At 44.0% G+C, this 19,382-nt stretch overlaps 2 protein-coding genes across 6 annotated transcripts in view; one reads left to right on the top strand and one right to left on the bottom strand.

The window, feature by feature from the left end:
* The window catches only part of Asap (ArfGAP domain of ASAP), a 221,044-nt gene extending 203,314 nt beyond the window's left edge, over window positions 1-17,730 (bottom strand). For all 3 annotated transcript variants that reach the window (XM_075697201.1, XM_075697202.1, XM_075697203.1), the window contains exons 1-8: window positions 17,128-17,730; window positions 15,814-15,886; window positions 14,791-14,877; window positions 8,258-8,319; window positions 7,797-7,871; window positions 7,591-7,640; window positions 5,614-5,689; window positions 5,504-5,557 (exon numbers count right to left, since the gene is read on the bottom strand). In XM_075697201.1, the coding sequence (XP_075553316.1) occupies window positions 5,504-5,557; window positions 5,614-5,689; window positions 7,591-7,640; window positions 7,797-7,871; window positions 8,258-8,319; window positions 14,791-14,877; window positions 15,814-15,886; window positions 17,128-17,253 (603 nt within the window). In that variant the 5' untranslated portion in view covers window positions 17,254-17,730. The remainder of the gene's footprint in view (window positions 1-5,503; window positions 5,558-5,613; window positions 5,690-7,590; window positions 7,641-7,796; window positions 7,872-8,257; window positions 8,320-14,790; window positions 14,878-15,813; window positions 15,887-17,127) is intronic.
* Window positions 17,731-17,847: 117 nt separating this feature from the next.
* The window catches only part of LOC142586008 (transcription initiation factor TFIID subunit 13-like), a 7,777-nt gene continuing 6,242 nt past the window's right edge, over window positions 17,848-19,382 (top strand). Inside the window, exons 1-3 of one of the 3 annotated variants that reach the window (XM_075697221.1) lie at window positions 17,848-18,101; window positions 18,237-18,290; window positions 18,440-18,537. In XM_075697221.1, coding sequence (XP_075553336.1) covers window positions 18,448-18,537 — 90 coding nt within the window. In that variant the 5' untranslated portion in view covers window positions 17,848-18,101; window positions 18,237-18,290; window positions 18,440-18,447. Of the gene's footprint in view, window positions 18,102-18,217; window positions 18,291-18,439; window positions 18,538-19,382 lie in introns of all 3 variants that reach the window. The other 2 variants (XM_075697218.1, XM_075697219.1) reach the window with 2 other exon arrangements.

Genomic DNA, 19,382 nt, shown 5'->3' with positions numbered 1-19,382 from the left:
ATTTCCGGAGTCCTCCACTACGGCGTGCCTCATAATCAGAAAGTGGTTTTGGCACGTAAAACCCCAAATATTATTATTATTATCCTGCCGTCACTCCTATCTGAATGCCAAATTATTCACCGCACTACTACTGCTTATCATCCACAGACCAATGGCTTAACAGAACGATTCAACAGAACTCTTGGTGACATGCTATCAATGTATGTTGCATCTGACCACTCCAACTGGGATCTTGTACTTCCGTTCGTCACTAACGCATATAACACTGCCTCTCAAGCCACTACTGGATTCTTGCCATTCTTTCTGCTTTACGGTCGCCATCCCTCCAGCACCATTGATACTGTTCTCCTGTACCGGCCGGACCCTGCTGAATGCTCACCTGTTTCTGCGATTGCTCAGCACGCCGAGAAATGCTGACAACTGGCCCGTTCTTTGACGTCTGCTCAACAGTGCCGCCAAAAAGAGCGCCATGACCTCAATCCTCCCCCTCACCCCTTCCCCGTCGACTCACTCGTGTGGCTTTGGGTCCCGCCTGTTGCTGCTCCTGGCCTTTCGTCCAAGCTCCTCCCGAAGTACCACGGGCCCTACCGTGTGGGTGCACAAACATCACCAGTGAACTACGTGGTCGAACCCGTATCGCCATCTCCCGATCTCCGTCGACGAGGGCGAGAGACTGTACACATTGACCGGCTGAAGCAGTACTACGATCCGCACACCTCTGCCTAGGTCGCCAGGATGGCTACTCTTTAATTCCAGGGGTGATTGTGACGAAGAAGATCGGCAGGCTAAAAAGCCCCGTTGCCATCGCATGGCTCGTACCCAGTTCGTTTGCTGGCTGCGCGCTACCTGCTGTTGCCGTGTTGGTCGCTGCTTCTCTACGACCCGAATAAACCCCCTTTACACTTTCTATTCTTATGGTTTATTCTTGCAGTGTTTGTTTTCACGTGTGTGTGTCATCACAATATTTTATGCACATGACAAATTCACCTGTATTCTTTTTTCCTTCATTGTACTATATCACCCCCCCCCCCCCGCCCGTAATGCCATTCGTGGTGCTGTAGGTAAAGTGATAAATAAATAAATAAATAAATAAATTGCTTTTCTTGCGTGCTTTTTCGGCCCTGAAGAAAAAATGCAAACTTCAATGACCCCTTCGGCAGAATCTTATCAACGGCATGCAAAATTCACGTGAATGATATATGTCTCAGTATTGCTTCTCTTTCAAGTAAGCAATGCTAACGACCAAAAAAACCTCTTCTAATAATTTACAACATTTATTAGGGACGGGAACATCGCCACTTGCATGCAAAGGACCATAGATATACTATACATAATTCACTCAGTAACCGAAATGAGACCAAGCTGGATTTACTCGAAATCAGAATCGATAGCAGTCATGCGCAGCAGTGCTATAGCAGTGCGCAGCAGTGCTTATACTCGAACTCACAGTTTAAAAAGAAAAACGAAAAAAGAAGGCTGCCATTTCGCCAGAAAGGTGAAGCATTATTAGTGATAGCAAAGTACAAGACAATTCTTTCAAGTGAACAATCCATCATGGGAGGCCCCACAAACCTCAACGAGCTGGCCCACTCCAAGGCGCGAGGTCTCACTTTCCGCGACCATGGAGAACTCCAACGCCGGCCCGCAGTGGTGGAGAATAGAGATCAACTGACCACATACAACGAAATTGCGCAGCACTTTTATCTCGGCAGGAGAGACTTTCCCCTTCCCCACAAGAAGTTAAATAGAGCGCAGGCATTGACCCTCAGATTATTGCAAACAGGTTCATATCCCAACCCGGCTTTATTCCACAAAATTTATCCCGACACCTATGCCACTAGTTCTTGCAGGCACTGCAATGACATCGCTAGCCTAGACCATATGCTCTGGCGTTGCCCCTCGTTACGAGGCACGGAACAAATCAATGTGGACAAGTGGCTCTCCGCTATCAAAAGCCCCGATGCCGGGGCGCAACTATGGGCTGTCCAGAGGGCCCACGATGCGGCGGTCGGGCAAGGCCTGACTGTCCCAACGTGGGAGCGGCCCGCAGCGCGCTGAGTCGCGTACCTCAGGACCTTATTAAAGTTTTGCATCCATCCATCCATCCATTCAAGGTCACACAGTTTCTTCAAGTGCAGCAGTTATCAAAGGAACACACACACACACACACGCACGCACGCACGCACGCACACACACACACACACACACACATGCATGTTGAGCTTCTCTGTTCAAATTAAAGGAAACTTTACATGCGACATCGCCAATGTGGTCTACCTTTTTGAATGTACTACTTGTAATCAACAGTATATCGGTCAGGCAGAGATGCCTTTCAGGATACAATTTAATAACCACAGGTCTCATGCAAAATCTTTTTTGAACCTTCCCATATCCAAACATGTCCAACTTCTCAGTCACTCTTTCAGTGACCTAAAAAGTGACAATATAGGAATCAGGCCTTCACTCACACCACGACCGGGAAATTTGCGAGCCCTACCTTATTTATAAGTTTAATACCGCTGCCTCAGGTTTTAATGAAAGCACTAGGAAACTCACATGCTTTCTTTATGGTTAGCACAATTCCCTGTAAGGAAATTTCCTGTAACCTAACCACGACGCATGTAAGACGGCCTTGTATCGTGCTGACACGTCCGCATGTCCTTTGTTTTACTCTGGAGCTGCTAGCCTCCTTTGCATGGCAGGTTTGTGGTAGAGTGGCGTCTTTTTAACTTAAACGATGACGGTCTCTCAAGACTGGGGAAAGCAATGCCTTAGGCACGGCTCATTGCAGCCACCCACGTTTTTCCCCTGCAGCCACCCACATCTTTTTTCTTTGCCGCCACCATAGAAAGGACATTTACATTTTTTCTTTTACCACGAAGCTGTTGGCCTCTAGTTGGTCAGGATTTTTCTGTCTGTGCTCCTCAAAAGACAGACCTCAAATGGCAGCTGGAAAAGGAATTTGTGTTGGCGTTGCCGCATAACAGAATTATGTTTTCTCGTATATTCGAATTAAAATCTGATGCTATCATGTCTGCAGGTTGTGTGTAACTCATACTTTACGAATTTTGGATGCATTTTACTTTGAGAAATTCAATTAGTTGAATAATGTACTTGTACTAGGCGAAGGGCCTACAAGAATGAGAATGTAGGCTGCATTTCCACACATGTGTGTGTGTCCGTGACATACGCTGCTTGTGGTGGTAGTGCTTGTTTAACATCACCTAAGGTCAGTTGGAGTGGTGGTACTTGTCTAGCGTAGGCAACAGCTTTGCTGTACACACACTTTTACAGCATGGAATGTTTCATTGCATTGTAGAGGGGGTTCAGAAACGATCGATGCAACTTTTTGTAGCAATGTACGTGGTGTGTGGCGATTTTTTTCAGCATTTTAAAGAAAGCCCACGAAATATGAAATAAAACCATGTGACTGCCCTTGTGCGCTATCGTATTGCAGCGCACTCAACCGCGTGTGGAGCCTATCGTTTATCAGGGACGACGGCACTTCATTTCTGTGTGCTACCACCAAAGATGCTGATGCATTGTGAAGCTGATGCCTAGAGCCATGGCCACTCACTTTGCCACGATCCGCGGGTACAGTTCTTTCGCATGAAGCACGGTTGAGAGCTTTGTAATATGATAGCGCATAAGTGCAGTCACATGGTTTTATTTCATATTTTCATATTTAACCTAAGCACCTTCGGCAATCGGTGTAGTTACAGAATAGTACAAGAGATGGCGTGAGTGGTGCGCTAACGGAGGTTACTCGGCCGCAAAAGGGATTAGCCACTTCCTCTTTGGCTTGAGGCCGGCGGAGCGCGCGGACATGTCGAGTGCCTGTCAGCACTCTGTCTCGCAAAAGATTTGAGAACGGGGCACCAGGATGGATGAACACAATAGTTTGAACACGCCACCATTCATGTGACTGTACACGCAAACTATTAGGGCACGTGTGCAGCATGGGAGCAAACATATTCGCTCTATATCCTGTCGTGGTGAGTCAGATGTACTCAATTTGCCAGTGCTCATCAGCAAGTTCTATTGATAGTAATTTGGTTGGCTAGACTGGTGTATAAACGGCGCAGTAAATGCCCTGTTCATTGTTCACACTACAATTTTATCGTTTCTTTGTCTCAAGAGCACGTTTGAGACGCCACACACTTCACAATAAAATCGTAAAACTTGGTAGGTATGGCAAGAAAATGAAACACCACACAGCCATGCAAGTTCGTGGAATTAATTTTAGACATACAGCAGAACATGCAGTGAAAGTTTGTCTCACATATGTGAATGTCAGGACACCACCCCCACCCTGTAGTTGCCCTTCAATATATTCTAAAAACAAAATAAATAAATTAATGCAGATTAACATAAAAGCAGCAGTGGAGGCTGAAACATGGCTGCACTCCTCCAGCCTAATTAGCTGTCCAAGGCCACATGTTTCATTTTATGCTTGACTGCAAGTGGCATTGAGAAACACACCACCTGTCTTGCATTAAATGACTCAGTGCTAGTGATGGACAGGAAGCACGCATAAAGAGTCAGTTACATGGCACACAAAAAATATATAAAAGGCAAAGTTTCATCAGAAATCACTTATATAGACTTAGCCTGTCTTGTTCAGCCTATGCTTAACATTTAGACTACGGTATTTATGAATAAGCAACAAATTAGACGGGTTTGACTACTATGTGAGCATGAGAAGCAACATCATGGAAGCTAAGCAAAACAGGAGACTAGATGTGTGCAACTCTGGAGGTTTCTCCATTGTGGGGATGCTCGACTCTCATGCGTCCCATGATGTTGACTTCCCCGCACAGCTATCGTGTCTCCTTTAATCTGGCCTCTCTGCGTAGCTAAGCGCAGGCAGCGGTCGGTGTGGTTGCCACATATTACGAGATGGCACGAGTGCTTCACTGCTAACACAACCTAACAGTGGGGTTAGTTGGGCGCTACAGCGAGTGGGCTCTTTCTCTTTGGATTGGGGTCAGCAAGAGGCTCGGATATTCCGCACAAGCGCTGATCCATTTTTCTGTGAGACCGTCTCGCGAGGCCTAGGAGCAGGGCACCGGAATGGACAAACACGATCATTCAGATGCGCCACCATTCGCATGACCATACTCGAGAACGACCAGGTGTTGGTGTTCAGCATGGGGCAAACGTATTCGCTTAATATCCAGTCGCAATGAGTCGAACTTTTTAGCTTTGTCGTGCGCCCATTGGCATATTCTGAGGATAGCAATTCGACTAGCAGGCATTAGTGTATGTAAGGTACAACAAATGCCCTTGTGACTGTTTGCACTACTGTGTTGTCGATCCTTTTTCCCAAGAGCATGTGTGAGACCCCACACCACATAAGTTGTAACATGACAATGTTCAAACTTATTTAGCACAAGGTGTACAACATGGCAAGCAAAATACCCTTGATAAAAGGCAACTAGAATTGTTCTGCAGTGCAGCATGCAAATTTCAAAAATCTTACACACTCACAAATGCTCCTCACCTCACACATCTGCAGCTGGAACATTTTCCTCTCTTTCTCCATTTCGTCAGCAATCTGTTGAGAAAAATCACATGCATGAAAAGTGGGCAAGGCAAAATGGGAGTCTATACCTCGGCGGGTGATATCTCCGTCCTGATTAGGCCAGCTTCTTTGGCCTGCTGTTTTTTCTCTTTCTCTATTTTAGACCTGATGATGAAAGGAAAATATCACCTTTAGAAAGCACAGCACTGAAATCTAGAAACATGCACAAATATGCACAAAGAGAGAAGGGCATCTTCATTGCAGCACAGGTGAACATTGTCACACATACTTGCTAACAAATAAGGAACTTATTGCAACAGAATTATCTCAGAATCAAATGCTACAGACACAACATGCACAGAGGAATGCTTCCAGCTGAAAGACACATCTAATGCAGCATCCATCAAAGCAGCATCCACATTTTCTAAGTGCATTGAGCTAATTATCCAGCAAGAATGCTTTGGAGGTGTGGGGGTCGAAGTGTTGACAATCACTCGTAGGGTGAGCGTTGTGCAAACCCATTTCCACATAGGCTAGTTCTTCCGTAGTTATACAGCTAGTTACGCTGCAGATGTCACTAAAAATGTGAGGACGAGGCAAATGAAATTATGTGAAAACACTAAATGCTGTCCATGTGCTCTAGGCTACTTTTGCAGTGTCATCATCATCAGCCTGGTTATGCCCACTGCAGGGCAAAGGCCTCTCCCATACTTCTCCAATTACCCCGGTCATGTACTAATTGTGGCCATGTCCCTGCAAACTTCTTAATCTCATCCGGCCACCTAACTTCCTGCCGCCCCCTGCTACACTTCCCTTCCCTTGGAATCCAGTCCGTAACCCTTAATTACCATTGGTTATCTTCCCTCCTCATTACATGTCCTACCCATGCCCATTTCTTTTTTTTTTATTTCAACTAAGATGTCATTAACTCGCGCTTGTTCCCTCACCCAATCTGCTCTTTTCTTATCCCTTAACATTACACCCATCATTCTTCTTTCCATAGCTTGTTGCGTCGTCCTCAATTTGAGTAGAACCCTTTTCGGAAGCCTCCAGATTTCTGCCCCGTACGTGAGTACTGGTAAGACACAGCTGTTATACACTTTTCTCTTGAGGGATAATGGCAACCTGCTGTTCATGATCTGAGAATGCCTGCCAAACGCACCCCAGCCCATTCTTATTCTTCTGATAATTTCAGTCTCATGATCCGGATCCGCGGTAACTACCTGCCCTAAGTAGATGTATTCCCTTACCCCTTCTAGTGCCTCGCTACCTATCGTAAACTGCTGTTCTCTTCCAAACTGTTAAACATTACTTTAGTTTTCTGCAGATTAATTTTTAGACCTACCCTTCTGCTTTGCCTCTCCAGGTCTGCCTCCAGGTTTTGCAGTGTAAATACAGTTAAACCTCGATATAACGAAGTCACTAAAATCGGCAATTTTCTTTGTTATATTTATATTTCCTTGTATTGAAATGCAACCTTTTATGCAAATGCAAATAAGTAGAGTCATCGATCTATTTTTTTTGCATGGAGAGGAGCCGCAGAATTTTCCTAATTGTCGGGCAATCGAAAAGAAAAGCAAACTTGAATGAGAAAACAATTCATTTTGATAAATTTGGGAGTCAACGATGAACGATATTCCTTCATGCCACGTATGTCAACGATATCTTCACATCGGGGTACGAATTAAGCGAAGCCAGCCACGCTTTCACGTGCACTCTGCCCCCACTGCTCATAACCCCCACTGAGACGACACTACCAGGAAAAGCGCTGGCAGCGGGGAGCGAACGCTTCGTCTGCCTCTAGCTCCAACGGGTCATCGAAACTCGAGACTACGCAACCTCCAATACTAATACATGATGCCATGCCATCTCTGCCATGACTCTTTCACATCATCATCTGACTCTTTGCAAATGCGGCAGATTGCCCTTAAAACATTATCAGAGATAATCAAAGTGAAACCCAAAATAATTTTGAGTGTGAGGGTTTGGTAGATGTAAGGCATTTGAAGTGCTCTACTGCCTAAAATTTATGCTGCATAAGATCAGAGACTTTACTATGAACTTACGACTTGGCTTCGTAATCTCGAGATGCCTTGTCAAATGGCCTCTTGAGGTCCTGGATATTTGATAACCAAAAAATTACATATACACACTATAAAATGTGAAGTAGCTCGCTTAGGCAGAACCCTCCAGGAAACCTTAGCCGTATCATGTCAAACACATCTAGCACAAGCAGTCTTTTATGATGAAAGCCATCTCTATAAGTACTTACTCCTTTAACGCCCTTTAAGTCACCTTTCAACAAGTTGTCCAGGGGAAACATAATAATATTGTGTAAACTTTGCATCTGCAACAAACAGACAACATTGAATTTGCTTTCATTATAGCCTACTAACGACATACCGTACCAGTGGCACACACAATGAAAATTTTTTAAAATATATTTGCAGCTGTGCATGTAAATAATAAAACTCATAGTCTTTAGTGTCATTTCTTGATATTGTGTATTTGAACAGCCAGAAACCTAAATGGAATCGGGCCACAGTAAACCCCACAAAATAGTGCGATGGTAATAAAGACCACTGCAAAGCCCATTTAGAAATTGCATAGGTCTAGCATCTGTGATGCATATTGCACAAAGCAGGTGAAATCAGAGACCACACAATCACTTCATTCTAAGTACCACGCCACAGTCACTGGTCTATCGTAGTAACATGTTTATAAAAAACTTACCAGTGTTTTCATAAGGGCTGAAAGCTCTTTCGTCACCACTGAGAACTTGAGAAATGCAGCACCTAAAAAAAAAAAGAACAGCCAAGGCTGCATCATTACACTGCCTGTGACTCAGGATTGAGCAAAAGCAAGATACCTGCCCATAGCTTGAACTAAATATAGTGGGACATCTCGTGATATACAGGGTGTTCCAGCTAACATTAGCAAAGGTTTAAAAATATGCCAAAGCACACTAAGAGGATGTTACCAAATGCATATTGCGCCATTTTATTTTTCTGGTATTTCTGGTAATCTACTAATTCCATAATTAGTCAATATTGTTTACCAAATTTGCGAGTATTAACTTTAGGGCAAAACTTTGAAAGAGAAAGTTGTAGAGTACTAGAGAAAAAATTTAATTCAGAAGCTTCTAACTTTCTACTTCTCCTGTAATCAGTTTTTTCTGTGTCTTAAAGAAAGCCATCAAAATATGAAAAAAAAAGAAAACATGTAACACACCTGTATGTGCACCACAATTTCAGTGCTCTCAAGCATGCTGCACATGAATGAACAGCGCACTTAGCCTAGTCTGCTTACCGTTGTCGATAAGTGCTGCGGGAGAAGCATATCAATGATGTAAATCACACCACCAAATGGCTGCTGTGCCATTTTTTAACTGGCAGCACACCAGGTCAAATGCACTGTTCGTTCATACTAATTGTGCATGTTTGAGAGAACTGCAATTGTAGCACGCAGTCATGTCACATGTTTTCTTTAAATGCATAAGCATTTCTATGCCTACCCAACGAGGAAATCTGTCCATCACGTGAGACAAATCACTATATAGAAAATAATGTATGAAACATTGTTTCTGTGAAGTCCTTGAAATATTTGGTGACGGAATAAAAGCCATCTCTAGAACCACATGTAGAACTGAGTATGCATTGTAGACATCAGGAAAATTAAGATTTTACGGAAATTTCATACCAAACACTCCACATCCCCATTGCATTTCGGCGATTGCGGGATGCACCTTTCGTTGGGGCGTTCCTTCACCAACCAAAGTGCCACCGATCTATGAGGGCTCATGCAGTTCACGTTGTGCAACAGAGACAGATAAGCAGTCAATATCTCAACAAGGATGATAAGGAGTGATAAGGGGTTATATGAGCCTCATCGTGGTTGATAGTGGTTCGACGCAGATGGATAAGGTGCTAAAGAGCGATAAGGGCTTATAATGGTTGGATCAATTATGATAATGTTAATAAGCACTGATAGCAGTTGATAAGAGTCGGATCAAGTTGGATAAGGTTGATAAGCACAGGTAAGGGCTGATAAGAATGGGATCAATTGCGTTAAGTTTGATACCAACTGATAAGGGTTAAGAATAAGGGTTAATCGATAAGTCGAAATCTCAGCAGTCATGGAGGCATTACGGAATCAGGATGTAGACGAGTCTTATGTAAAAATACTGAAAGATATCTATAGCGGCTCCACAGCAACCATAGTCCTCCATAAAGAAAGCAACAAAATCCCAATAAAGAAAGGCGTCAGGCAGAGAGATACGATCTTTCCTATGTTATTCACAGCGTGTTTACAGGAGGTATTCAGAAACCTGGATTGGGAAGAATTGGGGATAAGAGTTAATGGAGAATACCTTAGTAACTTGCGATTCGCTGATGATATTGCCTTGCTTAGTAACTCAGGGGACCAATTGCAATGCATGCTCACTGACCTGGAGAGGCAAAGCAGAAGGGTGGGTCTAAAAATTAATCTGCAGAAAACTAAATAATGTTTAACAGTCTCGGAAGAGAACAGCAGTTTACAATAGGTAGCGAGGCACTGGAAGTGGTAAGGGAATACATCTACTTAGGACAAGTATTGACCGCGGATCCGGATCATGAGACTGACATAACCAGAAGAATAAGAATGGGCTGCGGTGCGTTTGGCAGGCATTCTCAAATCATAAACAGCAGGTTGCCATTATCCCTCAAGAGAAAAGTATATAACAGCTGTGTCTTACTAGTACTCACGTACGGGGCAGAAACTTGGAGGCTTACGAAAAGAGCTCTACTTAAATTGAGGATGACGCAACGAGCTATGGAAAGAAGAATGACAGGTGTAACGTTAAGGGATAAGAAAAGAGCAGATTGGGTGAGGGAACAAACGCGAGTTAATGACATCTTAGTTGAAATTAAGAAAAAGAAATGGGGCATGGGCAGGAAATGTAATGAGGAGGGAAGATAACCGATGATCATTAAAGGGACACTAAAGGTTACTATGAGGTCAAGTTAAAGTGATAATGCAATGATCTAGAAAGTCTAAGGCGTCAATATAATCACGAACAGAGCTTTGAGAAATTGAGGTAAATGCACGACACGATTTGAGACCCCCCCCCAGCGACATTCCGGTATTAGCCCGATGATGAAGGCACTCCTCGTCATGATTTATGTCACTAATACTCAACTACTCGTATTAAAATGATCATTTCATTAGGTTATGAGACAGAAGAAAATGCTACTTGTCTACTTCTATTCGATTCTAAGAAAAAATAACATTTTGGCATTACCCTTCAGTAGTATGGGTGATCGAAAGGTTTCGTTTTCGCTCAACTCTGCGCCGCGAACGCTTTGAAGTTTCAGTTGTTTCGTTATCACGTTGTGCTGCGCTGGGTCTGCTGGCTCGCGAAACTTACATTTTGAACAAGCAGCGAGAATGCTACGGCCATGTGATGTCGTGAGATGCACTAACGGTCTGTGGAACTTGGCCAAGGGCAGTTGCAGCGGCGAATCCAACGTTACTTATCGCTGTGTGCCAACGAGTAAACCTCTCTGTTCGAAGTGGTGAAGTGCCATACCTCTGCCACAGCGGGCTGGCAAAGAGCCGAAAAATCGCATAGTGTGCTCGCTGCACTTTCGTCCAGAGAATTGCAAGTTCAACACCGACTTACTGTGTGGAGTGCCTTTCAAAGCAATGCTTTCCCGTAGCGCTGTTCCGTCGGTCTTGCCTGCATTCTCCAAAGTGCAAGAACAACTGCAGGTCGAAGACGGGGCGGTGAGTGCGGCATTTGGTTTTCACGAAGGAAAAGCTACAAATGTACGAATATGTACAGCGACATACAGTTGCTGTCGTAGTAGTACGCTATGACGCCTGCAGCATGAGCCCTCACCAGCAGGTCGTGTTATCGCTAAAGTCAAGCCCAACATTACGAGCCAATGTGTCGTTGCCAGGGTTGTCCATTGCATTGAGCGTCAAAGTTGGCGTCATAAAATAAAGAACCAGCTTATCGTCGCACGCTTTCCCTTCCGCTAGCCACCATACTTCCGCTTTTGCACTGCTGTTGGCTCTGTCTTGGCTCTGTTTCTGGCCGCGCATTTGCGTTTTGCACAGAAAAGCCGTACAGTGCCATGTCCGGGCACCGTTGTACTCACCGACGGCGCAACGTCACTACGAGACCATGACATCACCACTCGCCACTCGGAGGGCGGGCGATTTGAACTGCGCGCAGGTTCGCGGACGCTTCGGAACGCATTTTCTCTTAACATAAGTCTCTTCTTTGCATGAAACAAGCATTTCGAGGTTTCTGGGATAGTATTTCAACAGTCCACGTTGACTTAAAATTAACCTTTAGTGTCCCTTTAAGGCTTACGGACTGGATTTCAAGGAAGGGGAAGTGTAGCAGGGGGCAGCAGAAAGTTAGGTGGGTGGATGAGATTAAGAAGTTTGCAGGGACAACACGGCCACAATTAGCACATGACTGGGGTAGTTAAAGAAGTATGGGAGAGGCCTTTGCCCTGCAGTGTGCGTAACCAGGCTGATGGTGATGATTATGATGATGATGATGGTTAATAAGGGTTGGATCAAGTCTGATATAGTTGATAACAACTGATAAGGGTTGATAAGCTTAATACAGGTCAGATAATGTTTCATAACATTGATAATGACACCGGGCTGCATGGAGATGAGCAAGTGGTACAATGCTTATGCATACTTAGACAAATCCCGGAGGAGTTTCTATGTGAATTTTTTTAAAATATAGTCCGAAACAGCCAAACTAGATGTTTCCTAGAACGCTCTACAAATTCCTCATTTGTGGCCTCTCAAACGTACCCTTCGGACATAGGAACAACACAGTAGTGCAGTCAACCACAAGGGCAGTTAATGCAGCTTTTATACATCAATCTAACCAGCCAAATTGTTGCCGATAGAACATGCCGATGGGCACCCAACAAATCGAGGAAGTTCGACTCACAGTGTCCGGATAGTAAGCAAATATGTTTGCTCCCATGCTAGACACTAACGCCTAATTTTTTTCGTGTACAGTCACGCGAACAATCGTCCTGCTCCTAAGCCATTCGCAGGGCAATTCCACGAACGACCGGCGAGAGCGCAACATGTCCACGCAGCTGGCCGACCCCAGGCCAAAGAGGAACAGGCTACTCCCTTTAATGTCCAAGTGACCCCGCCGTTAGGTGGCATTAGCAGCGCAGCACTTGCACCCTTTCTCCTTGTTTGCCTATGCCTTCAATAACATTACTTTAAACAGAGTGTTCGAATTCAAATATTTAGGTATCCTATTGACACACGATTTGTCATGGTTTAAATGCATTGATGTCACCTGTAACAAGGCCCTTAAAAGACTAGGTTACTTGCATCGTATGCTGCGTCTTGCTCCTCAAGAAACTGAACTTCTAACGTATAAAATTCTCATTCGCCCCATCTTTGAATATGGCTGCGTTGTATGGAATCCGTACAGACACTGTGACGTCAAAAAACTAGAATCAACGGGAAAGAAAGCAGTGCATTTTGTTTGTAGGAGATATGGCAAAGACTTCTCACCGTCTACCTCTTATCCCTACTTGGTCTCACTACTCTTGCAGAGCGTCGCAAACTTGTATGCCTAAAATTTCTTCACATGTTAATCAATTCTCCTCGTCTCTCCTCTCTAGATAACTATTTGACCTGTTCACTACCACTGAAACAACTGTTTATAAATGTTTGTATTTTTAAAGAGGAAAAGAATCACTACTTCGGACGGGACGTGACAGAGTGGACTGTTCAGATGGTCCTTCCTCATGTGACGTCTGAAGTCGCGGTTCTTTTCCTCTTTAAACATATCAGACCAACTGGCCCAAAGTTCCCCCCTCTTGAACTGGAAATGTTTGTATGTTTGTTGTTCATCCAACTCCTGCGATAAGCTCATTGATGCTGCAGTATGTATAGATAAATAAATAAATAAATAAATAAAAATCTGCAACTACACTGGCCGCCAGTGGCACCCAGCTACATGGGCAAGCCGGCGCACAGGGGATGTAAAAGCCATGCGGCGAAAACAACATCAAGGTATACGTGAGAGTCGAGCATCCCCCCACATTGTAAGTTTTGCCCTAAGTTAATACCTGTGAAGTTCGTTAATTAACCTCGACTAAATATGCAATTAATTAAAATAGAAAGAATAATGCGATTTGCTCCATACGATGGCCAACAATGTGCATTTGGTTGCATCCCATAGTGCTTAGACATATTTTTAAACATTGACTAAAGTTAGCTGGGACACCCTCTATATCTACAGTTAAGTGATGATGCTCAATCAAGTATTTATTTGGTTTGAGGGTAACGTCAAGATGTGTGCTGCAATACTGCAGCTGTTTTAAGACATGACCCTCCATCCTTAGCACTCTGGCTGCATCCATTGCAACAAATTTCGCTAATGTGCCAGAGCTATGAGCCATGGCACATCTGTCTTTCCTCAGACACTGTTCATGTCCAAGTAAGCAGCAGCTGGTCCCTCGAAAGCATGGCACTGAGTTCACAGGCCCCAGGCTTGGTCGATTCTGGAGAATATCCTTATTTTTGCTCGTTCTTTTCTTTTACCTAACCTGTTGCTTGATGATCAGTGACAAACAATAGTGCTTGCTTTTAACATTAGAGGTCTGGAAAGGCACAAGGCTCCAGTAGACTGAGAGACTGGCAACATTCAATGGTAGTCTAAAATACCTTGTTGAAAGCCAGTTTAGTGCTGTCTGTAAGTACTTCATGCTTAAATGTGTTATTGAAGTGGTGATGAAGTGGTCAATGCCCATACTTGATGGCCAGAACTGTAGCTATGACTACACAAAAAATCACAATGTGATGTTAAGGCTGCACTCATTCATTCAGCTGCCATTCCATTCACTGTAGAACGCTTCATCTACATTGTTCAAAAAAATACAACTACACCAAACAAATAGTAAGAATGCACAGATAACAATGATTGAACACTGTAATAGAAGCATCATTTTATAAACATAAAGTTTAAACACCCATTTTTGTTGGAAGTAACTGTAGTAACTGCACTTTGATGTTTAAGTTCTTATTTTTCAGTATTTAAGGTAGAGGAAATTGTACTTTCCACTTTGGTTAAGGTGAGTGCGTTACAAAAAGCTGCACATCATATAACAACTTTCTTGTTTCTCAATGTACACTTTTAAAAGAATGATAAGCCCTGAGTGATGAAAAAAGGTGTGTTTTCCGAGAAGAAAAAATATTAGCTTATTAAAAAAGTGTACACATACCAATGTCGTGCTCTTGATCTTTTGTGACTGCATTGGCACCCAGCCTTTCGAGAGCCTTGGAAAGGTATACTTCGTTGTCGACATGAGCTATTTGACAGTAAAGAATAACTTATTACTGTGGTATACAGTGAAGCATGTTTAAAACCCTTGCATCTGCTATCCATTGTTGCACAAGTAAGACCACAGTTAATGTTTATTCAGCTTCAAATGTACTTATTAAAATACCCAAGGAACAGAACTTCTGCAAAAGCTGAATAGCTGAGTTAAGCCATTTCTAAACCCCCTGTATGTCAGAGGCCTCCACATAAAACTGTTATAACAGAGATGCTACTACATTTACAAGCATAGTAGAAAGTAAATGAGATAGCAATCCTATGCAAAGGATAGTTGCATGTGTGAGAATGGGTTTGCCTTAATACATATTTATATTTTTTGTTTACCCTTCACTCAGTGTTTTACGCCAAAAAAAAGAGTGCAACTCTGCTACCACGCTGGACTGTCCCAAATGTAAAACTTGCAAGCTGCCCACTTGGTCCGTGGTTTTGTAGTGATGCCTTTTTCTATGCTAATGCCTTTCGGCACTTTTCGTGTTCGTGAGTTGCTACGTTTGATGCTCCGCCCTGGGCGAAGCATCACTTGACCATTCACAAATGGGAAAAGTGCCAAAAGGCATTAGCATCTGGAGAAGACATAGTTACAAAATTGCAGCCTTGGAGCTCCTTCCTCATCATTATGATTTTTGAGAATTATGATCAATGGTCAAACAATGCAGTGTGAGGGAAATTACTCCTCTTGCATCTGCAAAGAACTCCCAATTTCAACATGCACTTCACACAGTTTCTGCACATGCATGACATAAATAAACAAATGGGATATGCTAACAAAATCCTTATTAACTTATGTTATTAGAAAAACCTGGCATGTGAAAAGTGAACAAAGGCATTAAATGGTGCATTATGAGAAAAACTGGCAAATTATATGGAAAACAAAGTTAAGCATAGAAACGAGGTGACCTGTACTTACTGTTTCCACTGTTGTAAACTGCTTTCACAGCCTTTTTCATCTTCGTCAATCCATCCCGATCAAAATCAAGTGTCTGCAAAAAATTATCACGAAGCTACAACTCTATTCTCCAGAAGCAATAGCATACTCCCCATGGTATTCCAATACGCAAATCAAATGTCCACTTTACGTAATGAATGATTACAGTGTTTTGTTCAACAGAGAAATGAATTGGGCTAGTAGGTGCACGTTCGTTCATTGTTATCGCACTATGTGCAGCACACCCTAACGGGGCTAACACTGACTGGAAACGAAGACACAAACTGACACACACACACACACACACACAAAAAAAAAGTTCGATGGTTCCATGTCACCAACTTCCAAGCATCTGGAACTTCCGCAGTTGCCGACCACCAGGCCGGGAGCGTGCTTGCACCTATTTTACCGGTAGTTACCTGGCGGCCGCACTCGTGTGCCTCCCACAGCTGCAGCAGATGCTCGACTATTTCGCCAAAGCTGTGGTTGGCACCAGGGGCACCGCAAATCTCTTCAGGGCCCGCTTTCGAGATGAGAACCCACATAAAACAACCGAGCGCGACGTCGTGGTACACCTCTACCCGTTAGGAAAAAACCGGCGAGTTTCCGGCGGCACCGGGATTCGAGCCCAGTATCTTCCGTATACGAGGCAGATGCCCTACCATATCGCTACTTCGGGTGCTTTTTTTTTTTTTTTTTACTGCTACTTCACTACTTCAGTGTTCTTAATCATGTGTGACAATTGCACAGAAGATTATGCCGTTGGCAAGCGATGCCGAAACCATATTCGCGGCTGATGGTAGTAAAGATGTGCAGATGTTTATTGTCCCTTTCACAGCCATTACGTGTCCACAAACGCAGCTATCGTGCAAATCGTTCTGAATGATAGAAAAAACGAACGGCGAGCTGTTGAAAGCGCCAAATTTTTAATACTGACGCAACTTCAAAAAGTGTGCGCGCAGTGATTTGGTTGATATGAATATTATTTCAGCACTAGAGCAATGTTATTAGCGAAATCTCCTACGCGTCGCGGTGAAAAAGCACCAGCGCGAGTCATTAGCAAAGGAATATGAGAAGGAGGAAGTCAATAGAAGTGGTGTTACTGAAAGGTGGGTGTGTTTCCCTTCCCCCTCTTTCTTCGCGCTTGCGATCTCCTTGTTGTCGAGCAAAGTAACTACACAAAAGCAACTACACACTCGCCAGCACTAGTAGAATAAATCGTGAGCGTGCTCAATCACATATTTCTCACGCCTATCGACGATTGGTCACGCTTCGAAGGGCTGCGATGTGCCTCACCTCTTCGAGTAGATTAACACTTTGGCGGCAGTGGTTCATCTTGCCAACGAAAGTCGACGTGGTCGGCGAGTTGTAGTCCTCCTGCGTTTCGGAGACAAACTCGTCGACGCTCATTATACCGGGCATCGTGGTATTTATCGGCGCTCGCTTCAAGACCGATCAAAGAGACAGGATATCCTCCCGTTGGAATCGGTCCGGCTGGCCGACCGATAGGCCGCCTCGGCGCTTCCCCGGCGTTTTCGGAAGTCTGCGGCTCTCAGGAACAATAGGCAAGATGCCCACACAACACGTAGAGTCGTGGCTCCAACATATTAGACCCGAGCGATCGGCGGGATGCTCCTCGCAGGCTGGCCTAAACAAAAACATACGTCGCTTGACATGTCAAGTGCGGCGCACACTTGACCACAGAACCATACAGAACACCTACATAACCGCCCAACTGGCCCAACCTACCAACGGGGATTTTTTTCCGTCTCTGCCGATGATGTCGTTTTGTCGCTTCCAAATCTAAACAGCCCTTTCGCCACACGCTTACATTGCGACTTGTCTTGTGCAAAATAATGAAGAGTAAGTATTGTTGCTTTTATAGAAATTACAAACCTCTCACAATAATTTGCGTTAAGTTTTACCATAGTCTTGTTTTACGCATGGCATTACTTCCATAGAGGCCGGGAGGTTTAGTACGAAACTACGCCGTTGTGGCCATGAGCAGCGACTTTAACCTGTTTAATGTTCACGGTGTTCAGTGTACTCTATGTTCTTTAGTTTATGGTTTTGGTTCCATGTGCTTTCGGGAGGTTCTTACGGTCACTTGTCTAAAGTTGCGCTGTTGAAGCGTTTGTAGCAGGCACTGAAATTTTGTTGGAGGGGCGATTGTAACGTTTTTCGTGTTGATTCTGCCATTGTTCTACTCAACGGGGCTCAACTATTGGAAGCGTGTGAGCATGGCGGCAAGTGATGACGCTTTTGACCAGGTAAAGATTGACGTAACCTTGCAAAGGTTGCAAATTTCTGCTGGTGTGCTATTGTTTTGTAAGCAAGCACGCTGGAAGAAGTGGCTAAACTAACGGCTGTATAATCGAAACTTCAGTTTGACGATGACCTCGCAGAAGGGGCCGAAGTACAAGCTGGGGACAGGCGCAAAAGACTGTTTTCGAAGGAATGTAAGTATATATATATATATATGTGTGTGTGTGTGTGTGTGTGTGTGTGTGTGTGTGTGTGTGTGTGTGTGTGTGTGTGTGCGTGCGTGTGCGCGCGCGCGCGCGCTTTGACAAACTCAAAACATTGTTTTAAAACCTCGCGATTACAGTGAGGTGCATGATGTACGGGTTCGGAGACGACCAAAATCCGTACACGGAGTCTGTGGACCTCCTGGAAGACCTTGTAATCGAATTCATTATTGAAATGGTAAGTCGTACATGACGTGTTTATATTAACATGAAATTGAATATCGCCTTTTTTCGACTGTAAATATGTCTAAAATGTGCCGCACCAGCAGTTCATGTGTGCGTAAGCTGCCGTTAGGGTCAGTGAATTACAACGGACCACAAGGATTCAGAAATGTTTTTTTTTTTTTTTTCTAGTCATCACCTCACAAGCTGCAACGACGTTACGAAAGCATTCTATCTCAAAAGAAGAACTTTCCCCATCCCTTATCCCAAGCTAAAGAAAGCACAGGCAATCACCCTTTGCCTGTTACAAACACGTACCCCTCATTAACACGTAGCCACAGGCTCTACCATAGTAACAATTGCAAGATCTGTAAGACTTGGGTAGCATCGCTTCCCCGAATGCTATTGAAATGTAAACACCAATCATCATCATCATCAGCCAATTTTATGTCCACTGCAGTTCAAAGGCCTCTCCTCATGCCTGTCCCCTGACCCGCGCCAACCGATCCCAACCAGCACCCGCAAATTTTCTAATTTCATCGCCCCACCTTGTCTTCTGTCGTCCTCGACTGCGCTTCCCTTCTCTTGGTACCCATTCTGTCACCCTAATGGTCCAAGGGATATCTACTCTACGCATTACATGACCTGCCCAGTGCCATTTTCTTTTTTTTCTCTTCATGTCAATTAGAATGTTGTCTATACCCGTTTGCTCTCTGATCCAAACCACTCTCTTTCTGTCTCTTAAAGTTATACCTAGCATTCATTTCATTGCTCTTTGTACAGTCCTTGTTCTCAAGTATCTTTGTCAGTCTCCAAGTCTGCCCCATATGTCAGCACCGGTAAAAATGCACTTGTTGTATT

The sequence above is a fragment of the Dermacentor variabilis genome, chromosome 6 (assembly GCF_050947875.1).
Source record: "Dermacentor variabilis isolate Ectoservices chromosome 6, ASM5094787v1, whole genome shotgun sequence".
Lineage (NCBI taxonomy): Eukaryota > Metazoa > Arthropoda > Arachnida > Ixodida > Ixodidae > Dermacentor > Dermacentor variabilis.
This window is presented reverse-complemented; position numbering and strand designations above follow the sequence as displayed.